The sequence below is a fragment of the Balaenoptera physalus genome (genome assembly GCF_965194825.1).
Source record: "Balaenoptera physalus genome assembly, chromosome: 18".
In the NCBI taxonomy this organism is placed as follows: Eukaryota; Metazoa; Chordata; class Mammalia; order Artiodactyla; family Balaenopteridae; genus Balaenoptera; species Balaenoptera physalus.
This window is the reverse complement of record NC_138899.1, coordinates 16084523-16111628: the sequence shown is the minus strand read 5'-3', so window position 1 is coordinate 16111628 and position 27106 is coordinate 16084523. Positions and strand designations below refer to the sequence as shown.

At 37.5% G+C, this 27106-nt stretch overlaps 1 protein-coding gene across 2 annotated transcripts in view; it reads left to right on the top strand.

Annotated features, from left to right (window-relative positions):
- GPC6 (glypican 6) overlaps nucleotides 1-27106 on the top strand; it is a 1071594-nt gene that overhangs the window by 543243 nt on the left and 501245 nt on the right. For both annotated transcript variants that reach the window (XM_082434646.1, XM_082434647.1), the window contains exon 3: nucleotides 468-859. In XM_082434646.1, coding sequence (XP_082290772.1) covers nucleotides 468-859 — 392 coding nt within the window. The remainder of the gene's footprint in view (nucleotides 1-467; nucleotides 860-27106) is intronic.

The window sequence follows — 27106 nt, the reverse complement described above, 5'->3', positions numbered from 1 at the left end:
ACTTTTCCAAATAAAAACAATTTAATTGAATTTGGTGGTAGAACAGATTTGTAAATAGACTGGAGCAAATGTTTTTATCACTTATGCATGTATTATTATGTTAATGACAATACTTAGCCACATATTCTGATTTGAGTTAATATGAAACCATAGGATTTTCTAAAATTAACAATAAATGGAAATATAATTGAACCTTTTTGGAGGAGTATTAAATGGTAAATTCCTAATGTTAATGGATGTTCTTTCAGACAGAATCCCATGATCTTCTGTTTTCTTTGACTCAGAGAAGATCATAGATGTAGGTCAAATCTCATTTAAAATATTATCAGTTCGTGGATACCTTAATCACAGGATACATTTTTTTTCTGTGAAAATAACCATTAGAAGCAGTTGTTTTTAAGGTAAGTAGATGTCTTGGGCTTCCTAGATCTTGCTAATTTACGACTGCTTTCTTGTTTTATTTGCAGAATTTTTCCGAGAGCTTCTGGAAAATGCAGAGAAGTCACTAAATGATATGTTTGTACGGACCTATGGCATGCTGTACATGCAGAATTCGGAAGTGTTCCAGGACCTCTTCACAGAGCTAAAAAGATACTACACCGGGGGCAATGTGAATCTGGAGGAGATGCTCAATGACTTCTGGGCTCGGCTCCTGGAACGAATGTTTCAGCTGATCAACCCACAGTATCACTTCAGCGAGGACTACCTGGAGTGCGTGAGCAAATACACGGACCAGCTGAAGCCATTTGGAGATGTTCCCCGGAAGCTGAAAATTCAGGTCACTCGCGCCTTCATTGCTGCTCGGACATTTGTCCAGGGGCTGACCGTGGGCAGAGAAGTTGCAAATCGAGTTTCCAAGGTAATTGAAAATCTACTGTCTTTCTAATTGGCCTTTCTCGTTTTGTTTTTGTTTTTGTTTTTTAAAACCAACGTTTAAAAAAGAAATTCAAGGTAAAAGTTCTCACTTACAGTGGTTCTTGCTCTTAGAGAAATCAGCTAAATGGTAAAGCTTAATTCTTTGTGTGAGAGAAGCCAGGATTTCAAGCCATTGCATGTGGTTTGAAACATAATGTCAATATTTATCAGCAATTCAGCAGAGAAGCTTTTATCAGAAAATGCGCGAAAACAGGTGTCTTGTAACCATGACCACCTGGCATTTCTGATCAGTTTTAAAGATGATAAATACTCATGAAACAGTCCATCCGGAGGTTATAATCCTCTAGGAAGTCCCAAGGAGACAGTCTTATGGCGCTGGCAAGTGGAGACAAGTTGTTGCTCCGAACACCAGCACCTGGCATTTCTTCTTCTTCATCACCCTTGTCAAAGTGGCCGAATTCCTTACTAGTAAAAGAAGAGCTGACACCTGTAGAACTGGATTAGGGAGGACTAATGAATACAAAGTGTAGAATCTGGCAGAGAATTCTTTTTGTTATACGTTATCTTTGTAATTCAATGCCGTGTATTGCGTTGGGCTTATGAGAAAGATAAATCACTAATACACGTCTGTGCCTTTCCTTGAGGATGTCTCTAAACTTTACTGCAAGGGGTTTTTTTTTTCCACTGCTGTTTTTAAAACATTGAGTGTTTCCTGTGTAGAGGATATATGCCTTCATTTAAATTCTTCCTTGACATTCAACTGCTCTTATGAGATGAGCTTGCCCATTTATGAGGGCAGTCCAACAAATAAACTGAAAGATGATTACTTTAAGAGGTAAAGTTAAAACAATAGATAACAGAAGTCTGGTATTATGTCACCCCAAGAAGGTCATGTTTGTACAAAGATTATTGCTAAATATTACTTTCTTACTGCAGGGTCGTGCCAAAGAGCCACATATTTTTTATAACTATTAGTACCATCCTGGCATGTTTCTTTTTTCCCCACTTTAATCTCCTCAATATTTACATCTTGGTATCAAGATGTATATACCCTTAAAAATGTTTCTCTATGGCTCTGTTTGTAAAATTCATAGCAATCCATTTTTTAAATTATCAATTCTTAAAAAGTTTACTTGAGCATATGGAAAGATTATTTGGAAGAACGCTCTGATGAGGATAAACACAAGGGATTTAATAATATAAAGGGCCTATAACTTTGATGTTAAAAACAATTTTTTTATTGAAAATCAACAACATTCTAGATACCAAAGGAAATAGGACCCAAAAAGTGGATTAATAAGGAATTGGCCAGGTGGAGTAATAAGAGGAAATATGATTATCTGGGAAAGTCTGTGAAATATAGATAGATATAAGAAATAAATATATATTCCATATATTCTTGAGAGATAGATTTTGTTTAAAAAAAAAAGTTTAGTCACAGTGACTTCAAATTGAAGTCTTTGCTTTTATTGAAGAATGAGAAATGTGAGGTAAGAAATTCAAGGCATGGATTGATATATGCAATATTCATGATTGTTTATGTAGAGTCTGCCTGAGTGTGAATAATGATTAGGTACATATATTTTGGTCTGGGGAGGTCTCAGTGAGGTAAGAGAATATTTTCTATCAAAGCATCTAAAAAGCCAGAGGAGAGGTTGCTGCTGACTGACTGACTCTCTCTCCTGTTTCTCAGAGGATGGCATTAACAACAGCCTGGAAATGGCACCTCCCCTTTGTCATTCCCTGAATGTCTCATTCTGAGGTCTTTGTGTACCAAAATCTAACGTGTCCACCTTCATGGTAAAGGTTGATATCATGGACCATCAGTAGAGTATGACCTTTAGTTTTTTTCCAGATGTAAGGAGAGATATACTCAGCAACCCTAAGATCTTTCTTCCCTTGATTTCTTCATGACCAACATTCATTTGCAGAACAGCTGCTGTGGGTTTGCAGTGTAGTTTGTGGTCGTGTAACTATGAATGTTTACTGTTCTATGCAGATATTAGCTTTTCTGACCTGAGTTTCATTAGCCGTAATCTACTCAAATCATAAATCCCATGCTGACATCTGGTCACTGCCTTCTAGTGGGTGGGTGGGTGGATGGATGGATGGATGGATGGATGGATGGATGGATGAATGAATGGAGAGAGAGAGAGATGGATGTGGATATATAGCCTTGGTTTAAAAGAAGCTAAGCAATTTTCTCTCAAATAATTTATGACTCAGGGATTTAAGTATTTTATCAGTGAACTTTCTCACCTAATGATTACCAGATGGTCTGTAGCTGACTAAATCAGATACAGATCTGCTAGTACCATTTGGGTGCTTATGACGATGACTTACGGCACCCAAACCATTCTCTGTGATAAGAATAAAATATTACAAGACTAACTATATTAGGAGGAGAAGCAAGAATTGTGTTTGACGTTTAGCCCTTCATATATCAGAAGTTTCCCTGTTGTCTGTTAACTGAGTGAGTTAGAGTTTGTGAAATGATTGCAGAAGAGTTAAGGAATTCAAGGCAAAATTCCCAAATAGCGATCCACAGACTACCTTATCTCCTGCACCTTGGCTTGGGGGATATTTTTTTCCTTCAGTTTCTCTCTTCTCTTACAGTGGCTTCTTAAATCTAAGAAGGCATCATTAATAGCTTCTAATTAACTGTTTTGACGGGAAAATTTAGCTCTTTGGCAAAACACAGCAGTTTGACACAAATGTTTTGACACAACGTTTGGGGAATTTCCTTACCAGAAAAATGGAGGACTAATTTGTCAACGTCAACATAACTATTTTTAAAACTTACTCTTGCCATCTCAGATACGAACATTGTCTTTTTCCAGGCTTTGGATGGAGCAAGTTAATTTTAAATAACTATTTGAACATACCCGTGCTATTGAATACATGCATATCTTAAAAGTACAACTCTACCCCTGGACATACTGTTTCACATGTGTACAAATATATGTGTAGGATTCATAGCAGCCTTTTTACAATAACATAAGAAGTAGAAATATCACAAATGTCCCATCTGCATAAATGGTGATCTCTTCACACCATGAAATCCTATGGAGCATTGAAAATAAGTGAACGATAGCCACATGTGTGGATGAATCAATTGCAGAAATCTCATTTTGAGATAAAATAAGTAAATAAAATCACCAAAAATTATATACCATTTATATAAAGTTTAAAAATGTAAAACTAAGCAACACATCATTTAGGAATTAAAATACAATATATGTGGTAAAACTCTGAAGAAAACTTTAAAATGATAAACACAAACATCAGATGGTAATTACCTCTAAGGATGAGGTTTGGAGATATTATAAAAGAGGGATATTCAGAGGTTTCCACAGTTATCAATAACATACTGTTTCTTAAGCTCTGTGCTGTGTGTGTGTGTGTGTGCAGGTTTAAGATTTTTTTAATGAAAGACATTAAAATGGGAGAGACTTCACCATTGTTCATCTATGATTCTTTCCATCTCTGTAGATATGATCAAGTCCCTGAGCTAGCCTCAGTGGTTTATCAGACTTACTGCTGTTTGTGGATGTGACCATTCACTTTCCGTGTTCCATCCTGTGCTAAATGATACCAAGTAGGCATGGGAGACAAAGCTCTAAAATGAACATAAAAGCACATTTTGATAATATAGTGGTCTTGAGAGAAAGGATCCAGGCTATTTCCTTTAGCATGGTCCCTTTTTTAAAGCACCACCTTTACCCCCCTATATACACCCACTCGTGAATGGGAACTTGGGTGCCAGCAGTCCCTCTGAGGCTTGCCCAGCACTGTGAAGAATGGAAGGAAGGCTGAGTAGAGATAGTAACAGTTGTCTGCTTACACTGAGCTTCCATTTTTCATCATGAAGGCAAGTGACTTTAGTGTCTTCACTGGTCCATCTTGATTCCATTTAAACAAAGAAGACATGACTTTCATACCTTTTTGCTTTAATAAAAGTGACTTCTATGAGGAAAATCTATAAACTGTGTCAGTAGCAACCACTTCAACTATGAAAATCATTTCATGGATTCATTCCAGACAAATTAGGTAGGTAATGGAATTGGAATCCATAGGACTTGAACTATTGCCAAATACTGTCATTTATCTCTATCTATGTATCTATCTATCTGTCTGTCTATCTATCTATTTTCTGTCTATTTTCTTATCTAAATTATTTCTGCCTTGTGGGTCGTGACTTTGAAAAGAATGTCTGGCTTTAGTAAGACCAGAATATTTTTATCAACAGTCACCTGCCTATGTCTGCTACCCATAATAGTATCTTTGCATGGAGAGCCTCTTAACTGGTCCATCCAGCTGAGTAAACAGTCTTGCATTAACAATGTGTGCCTAGAAAGCAATAAGCAGAGAGTCAATTTTCAATAAATGTAGTTGATAGATTAAAAGGCTGAAAAAATTTATCATCAAATTTGATGAAATGAAGCCTATGAAATACATCCATTCAGAACATTCTCTGATCAAAATGGAAAACCATTCTGAAGAATTTGCCATGGATATAGTTTACAAGGGAAATGGTATTCTATTTAGCTGTTTGCTTCTGAGATAGAATTTAAGATATAAAGTAAGACCACCTGTTGTGCCTGTCACCTGAATGATTTGTTTTGCTCCTTCTGTGGTGATCTTTTGATTGGAGTTAATTTTTTTAGAGTCATCCAGAAATGAAAAAGACCATGAAGAGGCCTTAGGTGAATGAAAGCTTTTTTATTTCTTTTGTGGTCAGTGTATTCTCTTCTGTAATTGATGATTATCCAGTGTAGGTTAGTTCAGTAACATACAATGTTAGGAAGAATAGGTAAACCTTTTGAAATTATCAATAATATTTCTATGTTTACAACTTTTAAGTCAGCATAAATAATATATGCTTGCTGTTTTATGATGATGGTGTGGGCATTATATTATATTTAGAAAGCACTTTGCTGTTAATCAATAAATAATATCATGATAAAAAATAGTAACAAAATAGCATTAGTACAAGAGGTCAAAACAACAAAAATAGCTTATTAATATAATTCATTGGAAATGTATGAATTTTACCATAGTCCAGGTGCTGTGATAAGCACTGGAAATCAAAAGAGTGTGAGGAAGTCCAGGTATCAGAAGAAGAAAAGAGCATCTACCCTGAAGAGTAGCATATGGTGTTCTATAGAGGACCTCCAAGAGATGAGGTCCCATTTTGATGAAAACAATTTGGTTACTTTGATTAAAACAATAAGATCTTTCTTACTAATTTTAAGTTTTCTTGTAAAATGCCTAGCTTTGGTGTGTAATTTTGAAAAATGGTTAAGAGAGTGAAAATTGAGGAGAATGAAGCCATTTATTTCCAATGCATTAAAAGCTATTTGTGTATCCTTTCTTTTTAGTCTTTTTGTAGCTTGTGTCTGTTTCTAATAACCTATGCCTGTTAGGCTATTTTATTTAAAATTATACTATCTTTTGGAATTCCATTAAAATGAGTACATTTCTCCCCATTGAACCTAGGTTTGAAGTTTTATTCATAATGAAAGGAGAAGGTAAGGGGGATGTCGATGTAACATAGCTGGAACAAGTTTGGGAACCACAGTTATGAACATACCTAACAGGTGTAATCTTTCTCTCCCCTACAGTCCAAGATGGGTGGTTTTAATAACTCAACATTCATTTGATCCAAATGTGGATTCTTGTAAAAGTGGAGCCATTGTGGCGATTTAGCTCATGCCTCATCAATAAGCATTAGTTCCGTGTGTTTTATACGTCAAGTACTGTTGGTAAGTTCTTAAGATACAAAGGCTAAGCAAATTAAAGTACTTGCAAGTACTAATTGGGAGAGAGACAGAAGCAAATAATGTCAGTATCTAATGTGAGCATTCTGCAATAGATGTTTTGGGAACAGAGAGCAGAGCCACCTAGCTTAACCTTGGAGTACAGGGAAACTTTCAGGGATATAGATGCTGAATGATGTGTTGAAGGACGCCTGGGCATTGGGACAGATGATGAGAGCACCTGGCATAGGTGAGGGTGCTTCAGACAGAGGCAACAACTCAGCAGAAGCACAGCGTGAAACCACAGATGTGTGCAGGGAGCTGCAAGCATGTGGTATTCCTGAGGCATGAAGTACAAGACAGTGAACAGGCAGAGATAAGACTGGAAACCTAAAGGAACCCTTGAATAAAAACTGCCTATTTCACTAATGATTTTGTGCTTGTCTATTTTGCCTGCATAATTAAAAAGTAACCTTTCTTTTTTTTATTGAAGTATAGTCAATTTGCAATGTTGTGTTAGTTTCAAGTATACAGCAAAGTGATTCAGTTATACATACATCCATATATATTCTTTTTCAGATTCTTTTCCATTATAGGTTATTACGATATTAAGTAAAGTTCCCTGTACTATACAGTAGGTCTTTGTTGTTTACCTATTTTATATATAGGAGTGTGCATATGTTAATGCCAAATTCCTAATTTATCACCCCCCCACTATCCCCTTTGGTAACCATAAGTTTGTTTTCTATGTCTGTGAGTCTATTTCTGTTTTGTAAATAAGTTCATTTTTATCATTTTTTTAGATTCTACATATAAGTAATATCATATGATGTCTGTCTTTCTTTGCTTAAAAGCATTCCACTACGTTTGAGAGGCAAATGTGCTGAGTACCTGCTATTCGCTGGGCATTGTTCTGTAAGAAACAGGAAATAACAATGAACAGCATTGTCCTTGAGGAAATCACAGTCTATCCAAAAGAGATAGAGGTGTAAAAGTTTCAGTGTGGCACAAAGGATCAGGATGAAGATAGAGGTGTGGGTAAAATGCTATGCGAATCAAGAGAAATGCATGCTTCCCTTTGCCTTGGGAAATTGGAAAAGGCACCTTAGAGTAGGTTATAGTCAGACTTGGACTTACAGAATGAATAGGGTCTTACAGAAGAAGAAAAGATCTAGGGCTTTCTTGCCAGGGACCCAGCAGGTTCAAAGGCATGAGCCACGGAAGGTCCTGTTTTTGTGGAGATGAAGCCAGGAGGTAGATCTGGATCGTATTATTTGAGCTTTATATTTCAAGCTAAGGAATTTGAAGGACACTGCATAGGCCAAGAGGTGATAGCTAAGATTTTTTTAAAAGACAAATATGTGGTCAGATTTTTACTTGTGAAAGATCATTCACGGAGATGATAAACTGGAATGGGGGAAACTGATGGTGGATGCAGGGATGGAAACTATTGTAATTGCCCAGGTGAGCGCTGATGAGACCTGAGCCCAAGCAGGTAGAGCAGAGTGGAGCATGCATCTGGAGAAACAAAGGAACAAACAGGCAGGGTATAAATATGGTGTGTCTTCTCAGATTGTTTCCCCAGCATCAAGCACATTTCCTGGCACGCTGTTTGTTCCCATTTAGTAACAGTTGTCTGCCTGCTGACTGGTTTGAGAATCACCAACACAGAAATGTTTGTTGGCAAAAGACAGTAACATTTAGCTGGAGAAAATAGAGAACAGGATCAGCTGAAACATCAGGGAGTATAAATATTTAAAGAGGATACAGTAAAGGAAGACAAATGACCCAAAGCATATTGTCCTGAAAGTAGAGGGAGAGAGGCACTCAGGAAATAGGGTGATCAACAGCATCAAATGTCATAGATAGTCAAGTGGGAGGGGCAGAGAAAATAGACCTTTGATTTGGCCATAAGCATGCTACTAACTTTAGCAAGTGCAGTTTGACTGGAGTGGTTTTAATTGGTTGAGAAGTTAACTCTTCTGCCCCTGTACTTTCTAGAACAGGCTGAACAAAGCATGGTCCATGGACTGGAGCCCATCCATGAGCAGGCTGTTACGGTTCTGCAACAAGTACAAAAATTGAAGGCCTTTAAAAAATCTTGATAGCAATTTCACGTTGCCCCAACATCCAAGACCCCACCGGTTGACTCTTCTTCAATGTTGTTGAACTTGCACGGTGTGTCTCCTTGGTGTGAGGTGCATCTTGGTTACGCTCTTGAGGATTAGATATCAGGTCATGACATCCTGGGAAAAATCAAATAGCCAGCCAAGGCCTATCCAGCTCCTTTGAGCCTCAAACAGATAGTTTGAAATGTACTGTTCCAGAACAGTGCTAAGGATAGGAAAATAGTGAACGTATATTGATTGATTCTGTTGGTGTGTTTGAGCTTTTTCCTTCTGTATTCAGCCTCCCTTTACCCCTCTTTGTGCCTCCCTGCCCTAACTTTCTTCCCCTGGGGTGCTTTCTCTACGTTTCCAACCGTGATGGGCTCTCATAAATCCACTTTGATTGGCATGTCTGCTGTTTGCCTGTGCCCTGCGAGTACAAGAATTCCTCTGGGGCCATGGAAGACGTGGGTGACAAGCAGACGTCTTTGTTACTAATAGGGAACATCCACTGGTGAAATGTACCAATTAAGGTACAACACAAATAAAAAAGGACCAAGATTAAAACTCTAGTGCTGTAACTCAAAGAATGCTGCTTCTAAAATGGCTTCATAAAGAAAAACGGACCTAACAGTTTATCCCAATGTCAGTGCTGACTCTGTTCTTGGATAATTATCTCTGAATGCATGTATGCTTTTTCTACCAGAAGGTTCTGTGAAACAAGGTTTGAGCAGTAGTCTTGCTGTAATTACTTTCACATGCAAAAGCGTGTTCAGAGTGCTGATGGGAGACGTTGCAGGCTGTGTGATATCATAGCTGAACTTGAAAGTTTGGAGGATTTTTCTTTTATTGTCCCATCTCCAGAGATTCAATGTTACAAGGACATTCCCTGAGGCAATATCAGGCACTGAGGAGGTTTATGAGCCAAGATACACATCAAAAATAATTTTAATAAAGCTTGACAGATATATTGCATTAATAGTGCTGACATCGTGGAGCAGGACTTATGTAGAGAGTATGACATATTGGTATTTTTTTTTTAATTGAGGTATTAGGTCATACAGATATTTGACTGTAAGAAGGACCAGGGGTATATTATTACATACCATAGATTTTCTCCGTTGTTATCTTTCTGATTACAAGCAAGGGTTATTCCCCTTCATGTGTATGCCTTATACCTCTCCGTCTTGATGAGTGATAGTCAGTGCAGACACAATGGGTCAATCCCAGATACCTAGAAAATAGTCATCATCCCAGACAATATCGAAACTCTACATTTTCCTGTACCTAAATTGGATAACCAAGAGTGAAAATGGACAGTTTAGAGTGTCAGTAATAGGATAATGGTGACTTTGACATTTAGAGTTGAGTAAAACTGTAGATGCTCCAAGTTAACATCAGCTGACACTTAAGTGGCTGGCATAAACAGGTTTTTAAAAATTCATTTTCATCCTTGCAGGAATATGCTGCATGTCAAAAGTGCCACTGTCATATTTAATACTCAGCAGATAGCAGGATTTTATACGGAAACGTAATCCTCTTCAGTTCATAATGTCTTAAGAAGTCAGGAAGGCAAACTATCCTGTGTTCATTTTGTAGAGGATTTCGGCAGTCAAAGAAGTTCATCCGTTCAACATTTGAAACTTTCATAAATATAGTCGTTATGGAAACATTATTATTCGCATATCGTTCTCATAGTAGGTATAAATATGAGTTTCTCCGTAAAGAAATATATCCGTTTATAAATAATGGGTGTTAAAACGTTCCTTGTTTGCTCTTAGCTTTCTAAAAACACATTCTCTTGCTAAAAATACGTCTAGATGCAAGGCAACATTTATTTCACTGTTTTTCAATGAAAGTGGGCTACATTTAGTCAGAAATATAGGATTTGGTAGTGCTTTAAAAATTAGTAGAAACCACGCGCTCTGCGGAAGTCCTTTCCTCTTAGGGTTCTGTTGCTCAAGTTAAAGGCTGGACCAAAGAGAATCCAACTGCGCTTGCAATAAAGTGTTTTATTGAAAAGACGAACCTTATGGTATCCTGCAGCATTTGTAGGCAGAAGATAACTGTATAAAATATTTATGTCAGTATTTCCATAAGGAATGAGAAATATCTATTTCGGAGTGGAGAAAAAAAAAAGTACCCTGGCATTTTGGCTGGGATAGCAGATGGAATACAGATTGAATGTCTCTCTTATTTCTTTTCTTTTTTTAAAGTGTGAAAGTGATAGGGTTTTCCGTAGAAAATCTGATATACCAATTGTTTAATAAATCATAAAGCCTTTGACTCTCAGCTATCCAGGGTCTCCCTCCTGATCAATTTATAGTTCATCACTTGTTTTGTCATTATGAGAAAAAGGGAATTGGGGAAATGAGATAATCTTGTAAATCACTCAAGCCAAATGAACATTTTTGTCCCTTCAAATTACCAAGAGGGTTCAAATAAAACTGTCACTCTAGCTTAAATCACCTGGATATTTACTTTTTGTTGGTGGTCAGAAAAATAGTATTTTCACATGTTTTTTCTGACTGTAAAATCAATATGTGCTCATCCAAAAAGAAAAAAAAAAAAAAATGTGGAGAGTGCAGAAGAATACAAAGAAGAAAGTAAAATAATCCTAAATTCCCACTACTCAGAGATAACCAGTGTCAAAAGTTTGCATTTCTAGTGTTTTTGTAGCTCTAATATACTTTTATCTTACATATTGCTAAATCATGGGGGATACTTAATACTGGATCCTACTTTTTTCACTTTAGAATAAGTATTTTCCCACATCAATAGCATTTCTATTAAAAAAATCTTACTTTTAAAGATTTATCTAACAATCTAAAGGATTTGCTTGCTGCCAATATATCTGGGCATCTTTCACAGGAGTCATTCCCTGAACATTCTTTCTAAGAGAAGGAAACAACTGTAGTTTACATGTGTGCACACGTGGGTGTTTAACTCACTCTGCACTCTCAGTGCCAGCCTACTTGGGAGTTTCGTGACTCCCTTATCATGTATTTCACTATTGAAATTTCTTGGTTGATTTATACATTCTGCAGACAGTTACAAGAATTAGAAACAATTTTTTTAAGGGAACAAAGGTGTAGACATAAGGTAGAGGTAGGAATGAGGCTGATAGAAAAACCTTTATTAGAACTCTCTGACTAATACTTCCCATTGGGCCAAAAGTCACCATCTGAGGCAGACTGCAAACTGGCTCATAGACATGTTCATTTGGGCACACCTTTTTTTTTTTTTTTGCCATGCCGTGCGGTTTATGGGCTCTTAGTTCCCCAACCAGGGATTGAACCAGCGCCCTCGGCAGTGAAAGCACAGAGTCCTAACCACTGGACCACCAGGAAATTCTCAGCACAACTTCTTTAAGAGTTTGAATGTTTTAAAATGGGGAAGATTGACATAAATTGTGGATTCCTGCAATTTCTGAAGATATGACCAACCTGGGCCTGTGTTCTGCATGGCAAAATCAGCTGGCGCTAAAGAATATTTACACGGAATTTGTTGTAGCTGGGGAATCCGTGTTGTGGTCTGACTTGGGTCTGATCAATCCTGTGGTTAGCTTGGCCTGATTCTGAAGTCAGCACGGGCTGCCATCTATCACAATGTTTGGCTCTTTTTCTCACAATAGAGAAATATTTCTCTGTACCTATGTCTTTTTTTTCTGTTTTTTTGTTTTGTTTTGTCTTGTTTTTATAAATTTATTTATTTATTTTTGGCTGTGTTGGGTCTTCACTGTTGCATGTGGGCTTTCTCTAGTTGTGGCGAGCAGGGGCTACTCTTGGTTGCGGTGTGTGGGCTTCTCATTGCGGTGACTTCTCTTGTTGCGGAGAACTGGCTCTAGGCGCATGGGCTTCAGTAGTTGTGGTGCGCAGGCTCAGTAGTTGTGGCTCGCGGGCTCTAGAGCACAGGCTCAGTAGTTTGGTGCACGGGCTTAGTTGCTCCACAGCATGTGGGATCTTCCTGTACCAGGACTCGGACCCGTGTCCCCTGCATTGGCAGGTGGATTCTCAACCACTGCGCCACCAGGGAAGCCCCGTACCTATGTCTTTACTAAAAGCAAAATAAGTGAAAGATGAATAGGGTCTTGTTTCAGGAAAAAATAGTAGGAAGCTTATTTTATTTTTTTGGAAGTATAAAATATTCTAACTACTTAATATGCAACTAGTAACTATGATTCAAAAATACAGTCAATTAACTTCACCCATGGTTATTGACTCTGTAGCATCTGAATTTGCAAACCTTCTTCTAAGCTTTCTATTAGCCATCACTATGAGCTAAACTTTATTCTTTAATCAAATAAAAGCAAACCAACCACTAAAAAAACCCCTGCTATTCCTGATGTTGGGAATCAGAAAAGAATCCTCTCCTTTAACGTCTTCAAGAATGTTCTTATCATATACACAGCTAGAAGTTTACTCCTGCTGAAATGGATCTTAGCAAACACAGGCCTAGAATTTTTCTGATCAATGTCATCATAACATCATCACCATTATCAAATTTACTTCCTGTCTAATGGAAATGGAATCTAACAGTTATTGAGTGCTTGCCAGCCCTGTAGTAAGTACTTTTCACACACTGGCATTTAATCCTTGCATTAAACCCATGAGATAGGTATGGTTATTGCATTGCATTTATTAGATAAGGAACTTGGGATTGAATGACAAGATACCTATGCTGTAAATCCACAGTGCCTCTCCCAGTGTTGAGGCTTTTGTCTGAATACAGCAACCCGGTATAAAACTCCTTGGTCTATGCAGTGCTGTCCAATAGGAATAGGATGGGAATCACATATGTAATTCAGAATCTTCTACAAGCACATTAAAATAAAAAGAAACAGGTGAAACCAATTTTAACAATAAATTTTTAACCCAGTATATCCAAAATATTGTTATGTAAATTTATAATCAATACAAAAATTATTAATGAGATATTTTAATTTTTTGTGTTAAGTCCAAATTTTGGTATGCATTTTATACTTATAGCAGATCTCAGTTTGAGACTAGTCATATTTCAAATGCCAGGCCAGTGGCTGACGTGTGGGACAATGCAGATGTATAGCTTTAATGCACCATCCTCCTATTTAAAGCAAAGAACGTTAGGAATTCACACCAGGAAGTCTAAACCCTTGTGGTTGGTTATTCACACAGCTCCTCTGGTTATGAGGAAAATAGAGAAAGATTCTGTCTTTTCATAATGCCTTTTGGGTCCTGACTGGAACTCTGACATAAATAACAAAGACATTTTATTGAGAGATTTGTTCTCAGTCCCTCAAAGGCTGGCTCTGTATGTGGTACTGCCGTGGCCCCTAAGTGTAATGAGCACCAGAAGATTGTCAATCATCATGCATGCGTTAATCTGTGGTTTTCAATCTGCCCTGGGGAGGTGGAGAAGACTAATTAATGCAGGAGGTGGCAAGCATCTATGGGTGTCAGCATCAGTAGTAAACAAAAGAAATAAGTGCCCAACTATTATCACAGGGAGCTCTCTGAGATATTTAATTCTTGAAAAGGGGCCCTAATGCTCATAAAGGTGGCCCATCACTGGATTAAATGATTCAAACCCACATGACTAATTGGTGTTCAGATAGATTTGAGGGGACTTCCACACTTTTTTTGGGGGGGGGCTTGATAAAGAAGGTACTTTTCAGGTGAAAAACCCCTGAAATATTGGTTCACGTAGATTTCTCATAAAAACATTTTAGGGCATAGTTTTTTTTTTAATTAACTGGGAAATTACAGTTTTAGTGAATTACTATTTGGGTGCACAAAGTGATGCACTAGGGGTTGAGAAAGTTGGCATTCATCCTCCCAAATGGTCTGTCACTGTCAGGGAAAAGCTTATCAAGAGAGGGATCCAGTTCAATAATTCCTATTATGTAATTGATACTTTCCTCACCACGCTGCAGACTGTGATTTGTTAATGGTTTGTTTGTGATACAGAGAATCAGATCAACCTGGCACAGGCAACTGGCTCTGTGGCAGGCACCGTGTTCTGGATCCAGGCTCATCATACCGTAGTGCTAGAGAGCTGACTTTGACTTGCTTTATAATTCTATTCATTAAATTAATTTAAGGTATATAAACGGATTTATTGTGAGATTTAAAATCATTTTCCTCAAGAGACCCCAGAATATTAGGTTAACAGTTTTCTGAGCACAACTTTGACTCAGTTTCAGGGGACGGGCAATTTAATGTCAGCATCCCATAATTTTAGCTACACAATATCATTTTCTCTCGACTTTTCACTGCTGAGTCACAAATCTATTCGAAAGGGTACAGGTATGTCAGAGTATTTCCAGTGGAGAGAAAGTTCCTGGATGACTTCTGTCTCTCTGCAGCCTCATATTTTTCCTTTATGTCTTAGAACTCACCTATCCAGAAGTGTACTGACACCATGATCACAATTTAGTTCAGTGCATTATAATTGGTGGAGAGAAGTGTGGTTTCATAGTCTTTAAGCATCAACATTGCAGATTTCCTTAAAAGTGGTTAAATAGAAGCGAAAGATGTGCCAGCATGCTGAAATCCTGGGAATATTTTTTACTGTGAGTTATAAGAACTATTAAAGAGAAAGGAAAGAAATAAAGGGACGATCCGCTAATCTCTTTTGTAAAGTACTCACACTGCACATTTACAATTAAGCTGTTCTGATTTCTGTAATTAAAATAATTTCCTCTGAGAGGCCTTAATAGTTCATGCCCATGTGTAAAAAAAGGCTGTTGTCATGAATGAACGATTGAAAGAAGGGTCTTATTCACATGTTTTTGTTCCTATGAGAAATCTTTGAAAACAAACCAGGCATTGAAAAAGACAGTCAGTAGGATTAGCCCAGAGTTGTTTTAGCAATCCATGGGAGGTACCAGCTTATGCATGTATTCATCCGTTCATTCAGCAAACATTTATTGAGCACTAACTCTTTGGCCAGTGCAATGGGTACAATGATGAATAAGACCTAGCCTTGCCCTAAAAGAACTCCCATTCCAGAGTGGGTACCAGACAAATGAATAGTAGAGGCTAATAAGTGCTAATCAGAGGTATGGGTGGGTATAAGAATGCAAGTGTTCACTGATACAAGCCCATCCCATGGAGACATCTAGAGCCTTTTATAAAAGGCCTTAGAGCATTTTATTTTGCCAGTCATGGATGGAATGACAACAGGGGCATACATTTTAATAGAGATATGAAAATTCACTGTTTAATTATTGAGAAAATAAAACTGCACAAATAATTAGTATATATGTATTGATTAGGCATAAAGTATATGTTACTATTACTAGGAATATTTTATTGCATGTTATTATATATGTATATAATATGAATACATGTCATACCATAAACATAATATGAATAAAATAGGGGGAAAAGTAAAGAGAGGAGAAGCTTGATGTAATCCAGAGCTCACTAGAGCAAGAATAGGACATAGCTGGAATTGAATTCTTACTTCAACCCTAATTAGTTGTCTGAATTACTTCATTTCTTTCCTCCTTGGTGAAATGAGTGGGAGAGCCTAGATGAAATGCTTTCCTGGGAGTGAAATTCCAAAAGTGGCAATTATTAAGGTCATAAATGTGTGACCTAGGAACTAAGGTATATACTCAGGACTGCACATCTGGATGATTAGATCTATGTGGGGAAAAGCTGGTCAAGTAATTCACTAGCAATTAATTGGAAAGTTATAGGCCATGCCTTGTTTAGCATGCCCCTTAGTGGTTTTGAATGTGGCTTTGGAATTTATCTACTACTTCTGGTTGTCACTCTTGTAATTGGGCTCATCTCTAATTTGGAGGTGACACAGTTTATTCTTACAATGCTAGTTTGTTGCTCTTTTCATAAATCACTTCAAATTCCAAAGACACTGTTGAGCATCAGGACACCTGAGTGCTTAATGAGTTTCCATGGGCCTCCTAGAATTGAACCTCTCCATTGGGCAGATTCAAGCACCTACATCTACCATGCTGCATTTTCTTCCGCAACTCATAATTTTAATTTTGGCATTCAAGATATATTTGGTGTTAATGGGTATTACTGCCAGAGATAATGGGTGCCCTGCTGGAGAGATGGCATTTTCACTGTTCTCTATTAAACCCCACAGTTGATTGGCAGGTGTGTCCTAGAAAAATTGGCATAACACCTTGTTAGAGGGCACAGTGCCATCTAACAGTCGGGAGGAAGTTAGGCTGAAAAGTGATCATAAATGAAGTCAGCTGGGAGTGTTCAAGATTGAATTTTTCAAGCTCTCTGGAGTAGAGGGAAGTAAATACTCTTATGAAAATCTTTTGCTTCTTTTATGCAAAAGTTTCCACTGACTATAACTTTTTGAGGATACCTCAGGAAGATTGGAAGACTCTTTGGCTAACTTAGAAGAATGATATTTAAAATTTAATTGTATAATAAAGTTGCATAATGGCATGATGTTTGTATTTACTGTTTGTTAAATGAATATGCAGGTGATTTTAATACATCAGACTACACTAGCATTTGACTTGTGTGTGTAGAGTGGGGAATGAGTAAGAGATGCTATTCTTCTGCGACACGTTAGCAGGTAAAATTTTCTGAATTACTGAGCTTCTGTTATCTCATCTGCAGAGCAGGGATGATGAGAAGTGGGCATGAAGAATGGGTACACGACATAGAAAGATAAAAAAAAATGTGTTTGGTAAATGAAAATGGACTCTCATAATTAAAAATATTAGATGGTATTAATGTTTTATGGAAAAATGGAACAAATAAAATATATTCCAAAGTAGCCAAGTATAAAAACCTACTAGGGCAATATCGCTTTTAAAAATTGTCATGTTATGAATGTGGTGGTCCTAATTATGGGATGCTCTATCTGCTTTGAGGAATAAGCTTTCCTTCTCTGGGCCCTGTCGTCATGTGCACTGCAGTAGACTTCTACAGACAAAGAAGAACACATGGAGGTCATCTAGGTTTTTGTTCTTTTCTAATGTTTTTGAGTATCTGCACAATCCTCTTTGGAAATGTGTGCTTTCTACATTGCAAGTAAGGTACACATGGGGCTGGATTTGCTGCAGTTTTAACTAAACCCATGTCCTAACCTGCTAAGCAAAGAACAGTGAGGACTGGTCCTTTGGTAAAAGAGGATTTGGTCTTTAAAAAATTAAAGCTGAGTGAGGGCTTCCCTGGTGGCGCAGTGGTTGAGAATCCTCCTGCCAATGCAAGGGACATGGGTTCGAGCCCTGGTCCGGGAAGATCCTACATGCTGCGGAGAAGCTAAGACCATGCGCCACAACTACTGAGCCTGCGCTCTAGAGCCCGTGAGCCACAACCACTGAAGCCCTAGAGCCCGTGCTCCGCAACAAGAGAAGCCACCACAATGAGAAGCCCACGCACCTCAACGAAGAGTGACCCCCGCTCGCCGCAACTAGAGAAAGCCCGCGCCGCAACTAGAGAAAGCCCGCGCAGCAATGAACACCCAATGCAGCCAAAAATTAATTAATTAATTAATTAATTTTTAAATATTAAAGTTCAGTAAGACATCGCACTCCTAGTCTTTTCTTTACACACCCTTCAAAACGTCTTTAAGATTTTTGTTCTAGACAATTACATAAAGCCAAAACAAATATTCCAAATAATTTCACAATTTCTACTGGAAAATCCCCACACTTACTGAGTCATGGCCCAATATTTCTAAAATAAATGCCATCAGTCCTTCTTAAAGCAGAGTCCTGCAGGATAAAGTTAAAGATGAAAACTTTCTTATTCATTAGTCTCTTTAGCTGTCCAATTTGTAATTGAAAACCCCTGGCAGGAGAAGATTTCTTTTTCACAAACTTTCAGTTCTTATACACCTGGTTTTATTATTGATTGTACATGAGAACAGGCTGTGCTCCCATTACTTGTACTTTTATTGTTCCCTGAGCGTTGACTTCAAAATTGTACTTTTTCTCTGTTGGATCTTCCAAATGACTGTGATCCAGTTTCCAACCTAGATGGATAGTTTACCCTCTCGCCTCTTGGCTAGTATCATTCACAGTAGTGAACTGCTTCTGTGCTAATTATTAGAGCTTACTTTGGGACAAAAACTTAGGTTCCCAATCTTAGTATTTTATCATTTTTTAATGTTGAATGTCAAGGGGTTCAAGTACTACTTTAAAATCCAGGTGAAATGATAATTACAAATACTTTTGGAGAAATCCAGAAGGAGCACTATGAGCAATGTTCTATTATTTATTGCCTCTTCTGACTTCATAATTAATAATGAAAAGAAGTTTTATCTAGAACCCAAAACACAGTCCAAGAATAAGCTGTTTAAATGGTGTGAATTATTTTTAAAATGCAATCAGTCTTCAGGAGTATATTTCTAGTAGATTATATGACATCTTATTGTTTTTATGTGTTCTTCCCTGTATGTAGTATTCTTTTTTCTTCTTGGTAAATTGTGTTGGTATGTACAGGGTCTTAGCACCATAAGGGGAAAGGAACCATTACATTTATAAATAATGTAAGACAATCAGTTTATTTTCACTTTACTGGTCTCTACTACAAATTTTATTACCATTCAAAAGCTCTGTAGATGTTAAAGTTTATATCTGATTCACTGAGTAAAACTTGCAAAATCATAGTCCTTAATCAGATTCTTTATATTCAGGATGAGTTTTTCTAATAGACTTTTCTATAAAATGTCTAAAGTGCTATATTTTCCCTCCTAAAATCTTCAGTTGAGATGGAATCAAAGGTAAGAATTTTTAAATTTTACTATATTTAGCACATGTATATAATTTGTTTACTTTCTCTGTTAGTCAATTCCTTTAGACTTACAGTGTGACAATTTTAATTCTTAATAGTTTTTTTTTTAACATCTTTATTGGAGTACAATTGCTTTACATTGTTGTGTTAGTTTCTGCTATATAACAAAGTGAATCAGCTATACATATACATATATCCCCATACCCCCTCCCTCTCGTGTCTCCCTCCCACCCTCCCTATCCCACCCCTCTAGGTGGTCACAAAGCACCTAGCTGATCTCCCTGTGCTATGCGGCTGCTTCCCACTAGCTATCTATTTTACATTTGGTAGTGTATATATGTCCATGCCACTCTCTCACTTCGTCCCAGCTTACCCTTTCCCCTCCCCATGTCCTCAAGTCCATTTTCTACATCTGTGTCTTTATTCCTGTCCTGCCCCTAGGTTCTTCAGAACCATTTTTTTTTTTAGATTCCGTATATATGTGTTAGCATACGGTATTTGTTTTTCTCTTTCTGACTTACTTCACTGTGTATGACAGACTCTAGATCCATCCAACTCACTACAAATAACTCAATTTTGTTTCTTTTTATGGCTGAGTAATATTCCATTGTGTGTATGTGCCACATCTTCTTTATCCACTCATCTGTCGATGGACACTTAGGTTGTGAAGTAGCATAGTTGATCAAATGCAGACTCCATTCATGAGACTCATATGTGCTCATGTGATGTGATTACATTACACATAGTGATACATGCTAATGTGTTTTCTGAATTTCCTTATTAGATCTCCAGAAAGGAAGACAAGCCCATTTTTTATGGTTTTATTTTCCCAAATTCAAGCTATTATTGTCGTTATGACATGAGAATATTTAAATACTGTACATGAACACTGTTGAAATTCACAAAACTACTGAAGTTAATGAAACAAAATAGCATGTTTGTAGGGACAAGATAAAATGACTGTAACTATGGTCAGATGTCATAATTGCTTTAGCCTTTTCCATAAATCATGGTGGGAGTATCATTAACATATGTGATTAATGACACTTCATGTTGTGAATTTGATTACAACCACAAAACAAAGAAAATAAAGAGGAAATCGCTCATGAACACCTTACATGAAAAGGTTGAGATGTCTCCTCCAAATTATCATAATTTGATTACTCAGCAAGTCTGTTAAACACAATTCATTGAAGCCCACAGAGACCTAACAGAGATTTTCCCAATGATATTCAAATCCCTTTCAATTCTTTTTTCATAAATACAATGAGCAGTTTTGGGACTAGCAATAATGTCTTTTCCTCCATCCCATTTCTTATGTGGAAATTTCTGAATTCCTGTTTATGGTTCCATAGTACCTCATACTGAAACAGTGTTTTCCTTTCACAGAAGTAGTGTTTGATTTATTCAGAGATAACATTAAACTTCATTATTTTGAGACAGTGTTATTTTCTTTAAAAAATATATGCTTTCAGTTCTTTAAGTTCCAAATCTCTGTTATCCCTTTACAGAATGAAATTGCATATTTTCATTTGGATAATAGTGTTAAAATTTCACTGGCAAGCCACAGAAGGCCCAAGTGAGGATATTCTTGGTATTACCTGTTAAAAATGGTTTTAATATGTAAATTATTAACACTGAAAAAAGATAAGTTTTACCTAGTCAAGACATTTTCCAATTTTTAGGAAGCATCTATATTCATGGAATCATGCATTTTAATTATAAATGACACAGTATTCGTATCCATTAATTATGAAAAAATCCTTCAATATATTCTACTTGATAACACGTTCTTTGTCTCATTTATGTTATTTATACAAATTTACAATAATAAACCTTCTTTCAGTAGAAGAGTTTAAAGAATCTGACTAATTTACCTTCCCACCTCTAGGGATCTAAATCAGATTTATTTCTTAGATGAGTATGAATTTGTGAGAGGGTATAAGCAAAATTCTCTGACTCCCAACTTGTGCTGAGGATAAGGCACATGTCCAAAATTAGTTTTCAGTCCTCTAAACATTAATATTCAACAAATATTAATGGAGCACTTAACTCGCCTCAAGTGCTGTGATAGGCAGAGTGGATCAAAAGATCCAGAAGACAGGGACCCTGGCTACAAAAGCCACATATTAAGAGACATAGGAATGTAAACAAATGAGTAAACTATAGGGGAATGAGTAAAACGTGTGGAAAAATGGTATTTGCACAGTTTACACTGAGGAGTATGTGATAAACTCTGCATTGGTGGTGAGGAGAATAGTTGGTGAGCACGCCGGAAAGAGCCCAGATCTACTGATGGTGGGGCTCCTTTTGCAAAGATGAAGATGAGTTTTCCAGGTGGACAATGTGTAGAAGTTTATTCCATGCAAGTGGCACTGTGAGGGACAAAGGTGTGAGAGGGTGTGACGTGTTTTGAGGTGACCATGGCGTAAATTACAAGGAACCAATAGATTGGAGAAGTAAGCCATATCTGGATTGTGACTCTTGACCTTGGTCATGGGTCATCATACATCATCAGCTGTCCTCCACAGTTGGTTCGTTGTTCCACTATCTTGGAGAAAACTTTTAGTTAGGCAAAACAAAATTTTTCATGGCTTGAATGAAAGTAGAAGTTGAAGAAGAACAACTACCTTTTCTCCTTGTCACTGCTTGCTACCTATTCCTAGCTGTAAATTCTTTTTCAGCAATTCCTGTGTTAAAATGGCGGGACAATAAACAATTTATAGTCACATATCATTTATTTAGTACCAACTGCATGCGATGCACTTTGCTTGTCACTCCTATCATTCTGAATGCTTTTTTTCACATTGGTCACTATGAGAGGGGCTGTGAAAATTCATCTTTATTGGAAAGAGGAAAATAGACCACAATAAATTGCAAACACATCAGGGAGTTTACTTATAAGCAGCAGGAGAGAATCACAGCGACTTTTCATCTAGAAAGAAAGCGACAGACTGAAAGAAACACTCTGTGGGAGATGGCAAAGCATAAAAATATCAGAGATGTTGTGAGAGATTTGGAAAGAGTCAGCTGTGTCAACCCATTGTGAATTCTGTAGATAGTTTAAGGTTTGTGCTGGCGCTGTCCAGAGTAATTTGATCAGCTCTTGACTCCTTTAGAGGATAAAAAAATGGCGGCTTTGCCAGCAGGTGCAAGTAATACCATGACAGATTATTTGTACCCTTGAAAATTAGAAATTTTCTATATTTCTGAATAAAAAGAACAAATGAAAGATTCAGCCATTTTCGGGGTCTTTGGAAGCTATGCAAAGCAAGGTAGGAAAAGAGAAAGTTCTAATGGAAATAGAACAAAATATTGGAGGTTATCATATACTATAATAAGACTATCATTAACTATTACATTGATTTCTGAAGATGAATGTGTGTTAAAGCATAGAGGTTATCTTGTAGGGTTATCCCAATAAACTGATGTTTATTAAGCATCACCTAGTTTTGACTATTCTGAGAGTTTGAGGAAAAGAAAAGGTAGAATAGGCTCTTGAGTTACTTACTCATGATTTATTTAAAAAGATGAAATAAACATAGACATACCGAAAATAAAGAATAAAAATGAAATGTAAGTGCCAAACTATGTAGCATAGTCCACAAATAATACATGGGGTCAAAAAGAATAGTGATCTTTGTGGGCCGCGGATAATGGGGGAGAGGAAGGAACTGAATCATACCACTAACATTTCATTTTACTTTGAGAGTGAGCAAATCGCTGCTAACACACATTAATTAAACAATGTTATAGTTCAAATTCTACCCTAAAACAAAAAAAAAAACTACAACCACTATTGATAATCACTTATTTTAAATAATATTAATTACAATATAAGAATATGAATTATCTACCACCTACTATTTGATGGGTTAGTTGGTATCTTCAGGCCTAAAAGCCCTTTTTATTGATATGTATTTATTCATAGCATTTCATCTTTTCTCATCATAGTGAAATTAGTCCCAGTTACTACCCGTTGTTATACCAGCCCAGTACACTGCAGTTACATTATTAATAGATCCTATATGAATGAGTAATGGCTAATGGTTTATGCTTTATATGTGAGGTCTATTAGATATGGAATTTAAACTTGCTGTTTTGGTTCCATAACATAATTTTCCATCTCAACCTTATTATTTTGAAAATATGGAAAATGTAAACCCTACGTCCAGTAGAAGAATACAGTATTATATTTATCCATTCATTTTGAGTTTTTGTTCTAATATCCTAATGCTTATAAATCCTGTCTTTTCCTTATCGCTACTCTTCTTTTCACTCCAATGTAAAATATGTTTTCTGCTCTTCAGGTCTGATGGAAGGGTTTTGAGCAAAGGACTATGATGAACTGGTTTATAGCAACTCTGGATACTATGTTGGAAACAGACTGTAGGAAGAAAGAGGAGAAGGAAGTACGCCAGTCAGACTATTATATTCAAATCAGCTAACAATGGAAGTAGTGAGAAATGGTTGAATTCTGTTTTGTTTTGAAGGTAGAAACAGGTTGTGGAATGGAAAAGAAAGGAAAAAATCTATGATGATGCCATGTAAGGTTTTTGCCCTGAGCAGTAGGAAATATGTTGTTGCCTTTAACTGAGATGGTGAAGACTGGAAAGTAGTGCAGTTTGGGGGAAGAATATGAGATCAGTTTCAGACAGATGAAGTTTAAGAGATCTTTTGTCTATCTGAGTGGAGATGCTGAGTAAGCAATTGAATGTATGAATCTAGAGTTCTAAGGAAAGGTTTTGTCTGGATATAAACAAGCGGGTGACATCAGACTACGGATGATATTTAAAGCTGTAGATTAAATGACATCACCAAGGGAGTGAGTGAATATAGAGAAGAATGGAGATCCAAGGACTCGATCTCAAGAAATCTGGCAGAAGTGGATAAATCAGCAAACAGGACAGGGAAGATCAACCAATGAGATAGAAAAAAAAACCATGAGAATATGACGTTCTAGAAGACCAGTGAAAAAACCTTTAGCGAGTGGGAACGTATGATAACCATGCTAAATTTTGCAGATGGGTCAACATAAAATCAGGATGAGAAGGGACTCCTGAATTAAGCAATGTGGAGATCATCAATGGTCTTGAGTAACATTTTTGTTGGGGTTGATGATGGTGAAAGTCTAAGTGGGTTTTTTTTGTTGTATTTTGTTTTTCTTTTAAATTAATTAATTAATATTTTTAAAATTATTTTTGGCTGTGTAGGGTCTTCGTTTCTGTGCGAGGGCTTTCTCTAGTTGCGGCAAGCGGGGGCCACTCTTCACCGCGGTGTGCGGGCCTCTCACTATTGCAGCCTCTCTTGTTGCAGAGCACAGGCTCCAGACGCACAGGCTCAGTAATTGTGGCTCACGGGCCCAGCTGCACCGCCGCATGTGGGATCCTCCCAGACCAGGGCTTGAACCCATGTCCCCTGCATTGGCAGGCAGACTCTCAACCACTGCGCCACCAGGGAAGCCCCCTAAGTGGTTTTAAGAGAGAATGGGAGAAGCATCATAGGCTGTAAGAATTAACAAGTCTTTTGAGGCATTTTGTTATAAAAAGGAAGGGGAGAAATTGAAACTGACTTTGAAATAAGGTCAAGGGAAGGAAATCATTATGTATTCGTATTAACAATTATTGGCATACTGTTATTATTTTAAGATGGGAGAAATGAGAATTGTTATTGTACTAATGGGAAAGAATCAGTACAGAGAAAAACTTCCACGTATTTAACATTATTTACTCATGTAATCTCAGCAACTCTGTGGAGTATATTCTATTTAATAGAAGCAGAGACTGGATACACAGCTGGCAGGTGGGCAGTCATCCTTGGCAATCTTGTCCGAAGTCTGAGCTCTTAACCACTTAACTTGATTACCACTGCAAAGACTCTGTTTCCAGCTAAGGTCGCATTCTGAGGCACTGGGGGTTAAGACTTCAACATATCTTTTTCAAGGAATACACAATTCAACCCTTAACAACTATATTAGTATTTTATGTGAATTTAGATTTATTTGAACTTGAGAATTGTAGCTAGCAACATACAGTTCTGTAGCCATATTACTGATCCATCCCCTTTCACTCAGTTTTCTATCCACACTGGAAATATGTGAATTTGGGGAAAATGAGACAAAGACTAATATATTGACTAATACATTATTGGCTTCCCAGTGCTCCTGGGATAAGCACAAAACTCCTTAACATGACACCAGGCCCTCAAGAATCTTATCTCAACCCCAAATGCCTGGACCTTCCTTTCCAACCCCTCTGGCTGTATTTCACCTCTCTACACCCTCACCCTTCATGCTTCCCTCACCTTAGGGTCTTTGCTTGTGTCTTTTGCTCTTCCTCTTCCTTTCCTTCCACTCTTAGCCAACCTCTACTTATTCCTTAGATAACAGCACTAGCACTGCTTCCTCAAGGAAGTCTATGGATTACCTAGATAAAATTCTTCCTTCATAGGTTTTTAGAGCAAGGTTCACCTCTTTGTCTTAACTCTATCGCATTGCAGTTTTTGCATTTTGGGTGTGTGATCATTTGATGAATGTGTGCCTCTCACAGACCCGCAGGAGAGGGACCATGTATCTCCAAAGCTGCATTAGTGCCAGGCCCAGAGTAGACATTCAATACTTTGTACAGTTTTTTTAAGGAAGAGGTGCTTTAAATTGTTGGACCCTTTACTTCTACTTTCTTTCTTTTTTTTTTTTTTTTTTATAAATTTATTTATTTATTTATTTTTGGCTGCGTTGGGTCTTCGTTGCCGTGCACAGGCTTTCTCTAGTTGTGGCGAGCGGGGGCTAGCGGGCTTTCTCTGGTTGCGGCGAGCGGGGGCTACTCTTCGTTGCGGTGTGCGGGCTTCTCATTGTCGTGGCTTCTCTTGTTGCGGAGCATGGGCTCTAGGCGCACAGGCTTCAGTAGTTGTGGCACGTGGGCTCAGTAGTTGTGGCTTGCGGGCTCTAGAGCTCAGGCTCAGTAGTTGTGGCGCACGGGCTTTGTTGCTACACAGCATGTAGGATCTTCCCGGACCAGGGCTCGAACCCATGTCCCTTGCATTGGCAGGCAGATCCTTAACCACTGCGCCAACAGGGAAGCCCTCCACTTTCTTAAATGTGAGAAGGAGAAAGCTAATTTTCATCTCTTCTAGGGAGTAGGGTAGTTTTTTCTGGATATACATTGAGTTACACATGGACCCACATTTGCTGCTTGTCAGTCTTTTGCACCAGTATATGTGGTTGATGATGTGTCAGAATAAAGAAGTTCGGAATTCCTTGGCAGAATGTCCTGATATCGTTCATGGATGTGATAGGGCAATTGTAGAGTTGTTTCATATAATATTCTTATGTCTGCCTTATAACTTTCCCCAGTACTTTTAAGGTGGGGAGTGAGATGGGCATTCCAAATTTATTTTGTACTTTTGTGACATGGAGAATGGTTAAGTTAGAATAATGAAGACTCCTGAACCTTAACGATCTTTATAGCTGGCCAAGATCTGTCATAGCTAATGCTATTGCACAAAATAACTATTGTATAACAATATTTTGAATCCCATTTTGTCTTAGCTGCTCTCAGTATAGTAAAATTTTTACAAGTTAACTTACTGTATAATTTTTGTAGCTGAGAAGGTGGACTCAGGGGCCAGAGTTTAGGGGTTTGAATGCTGA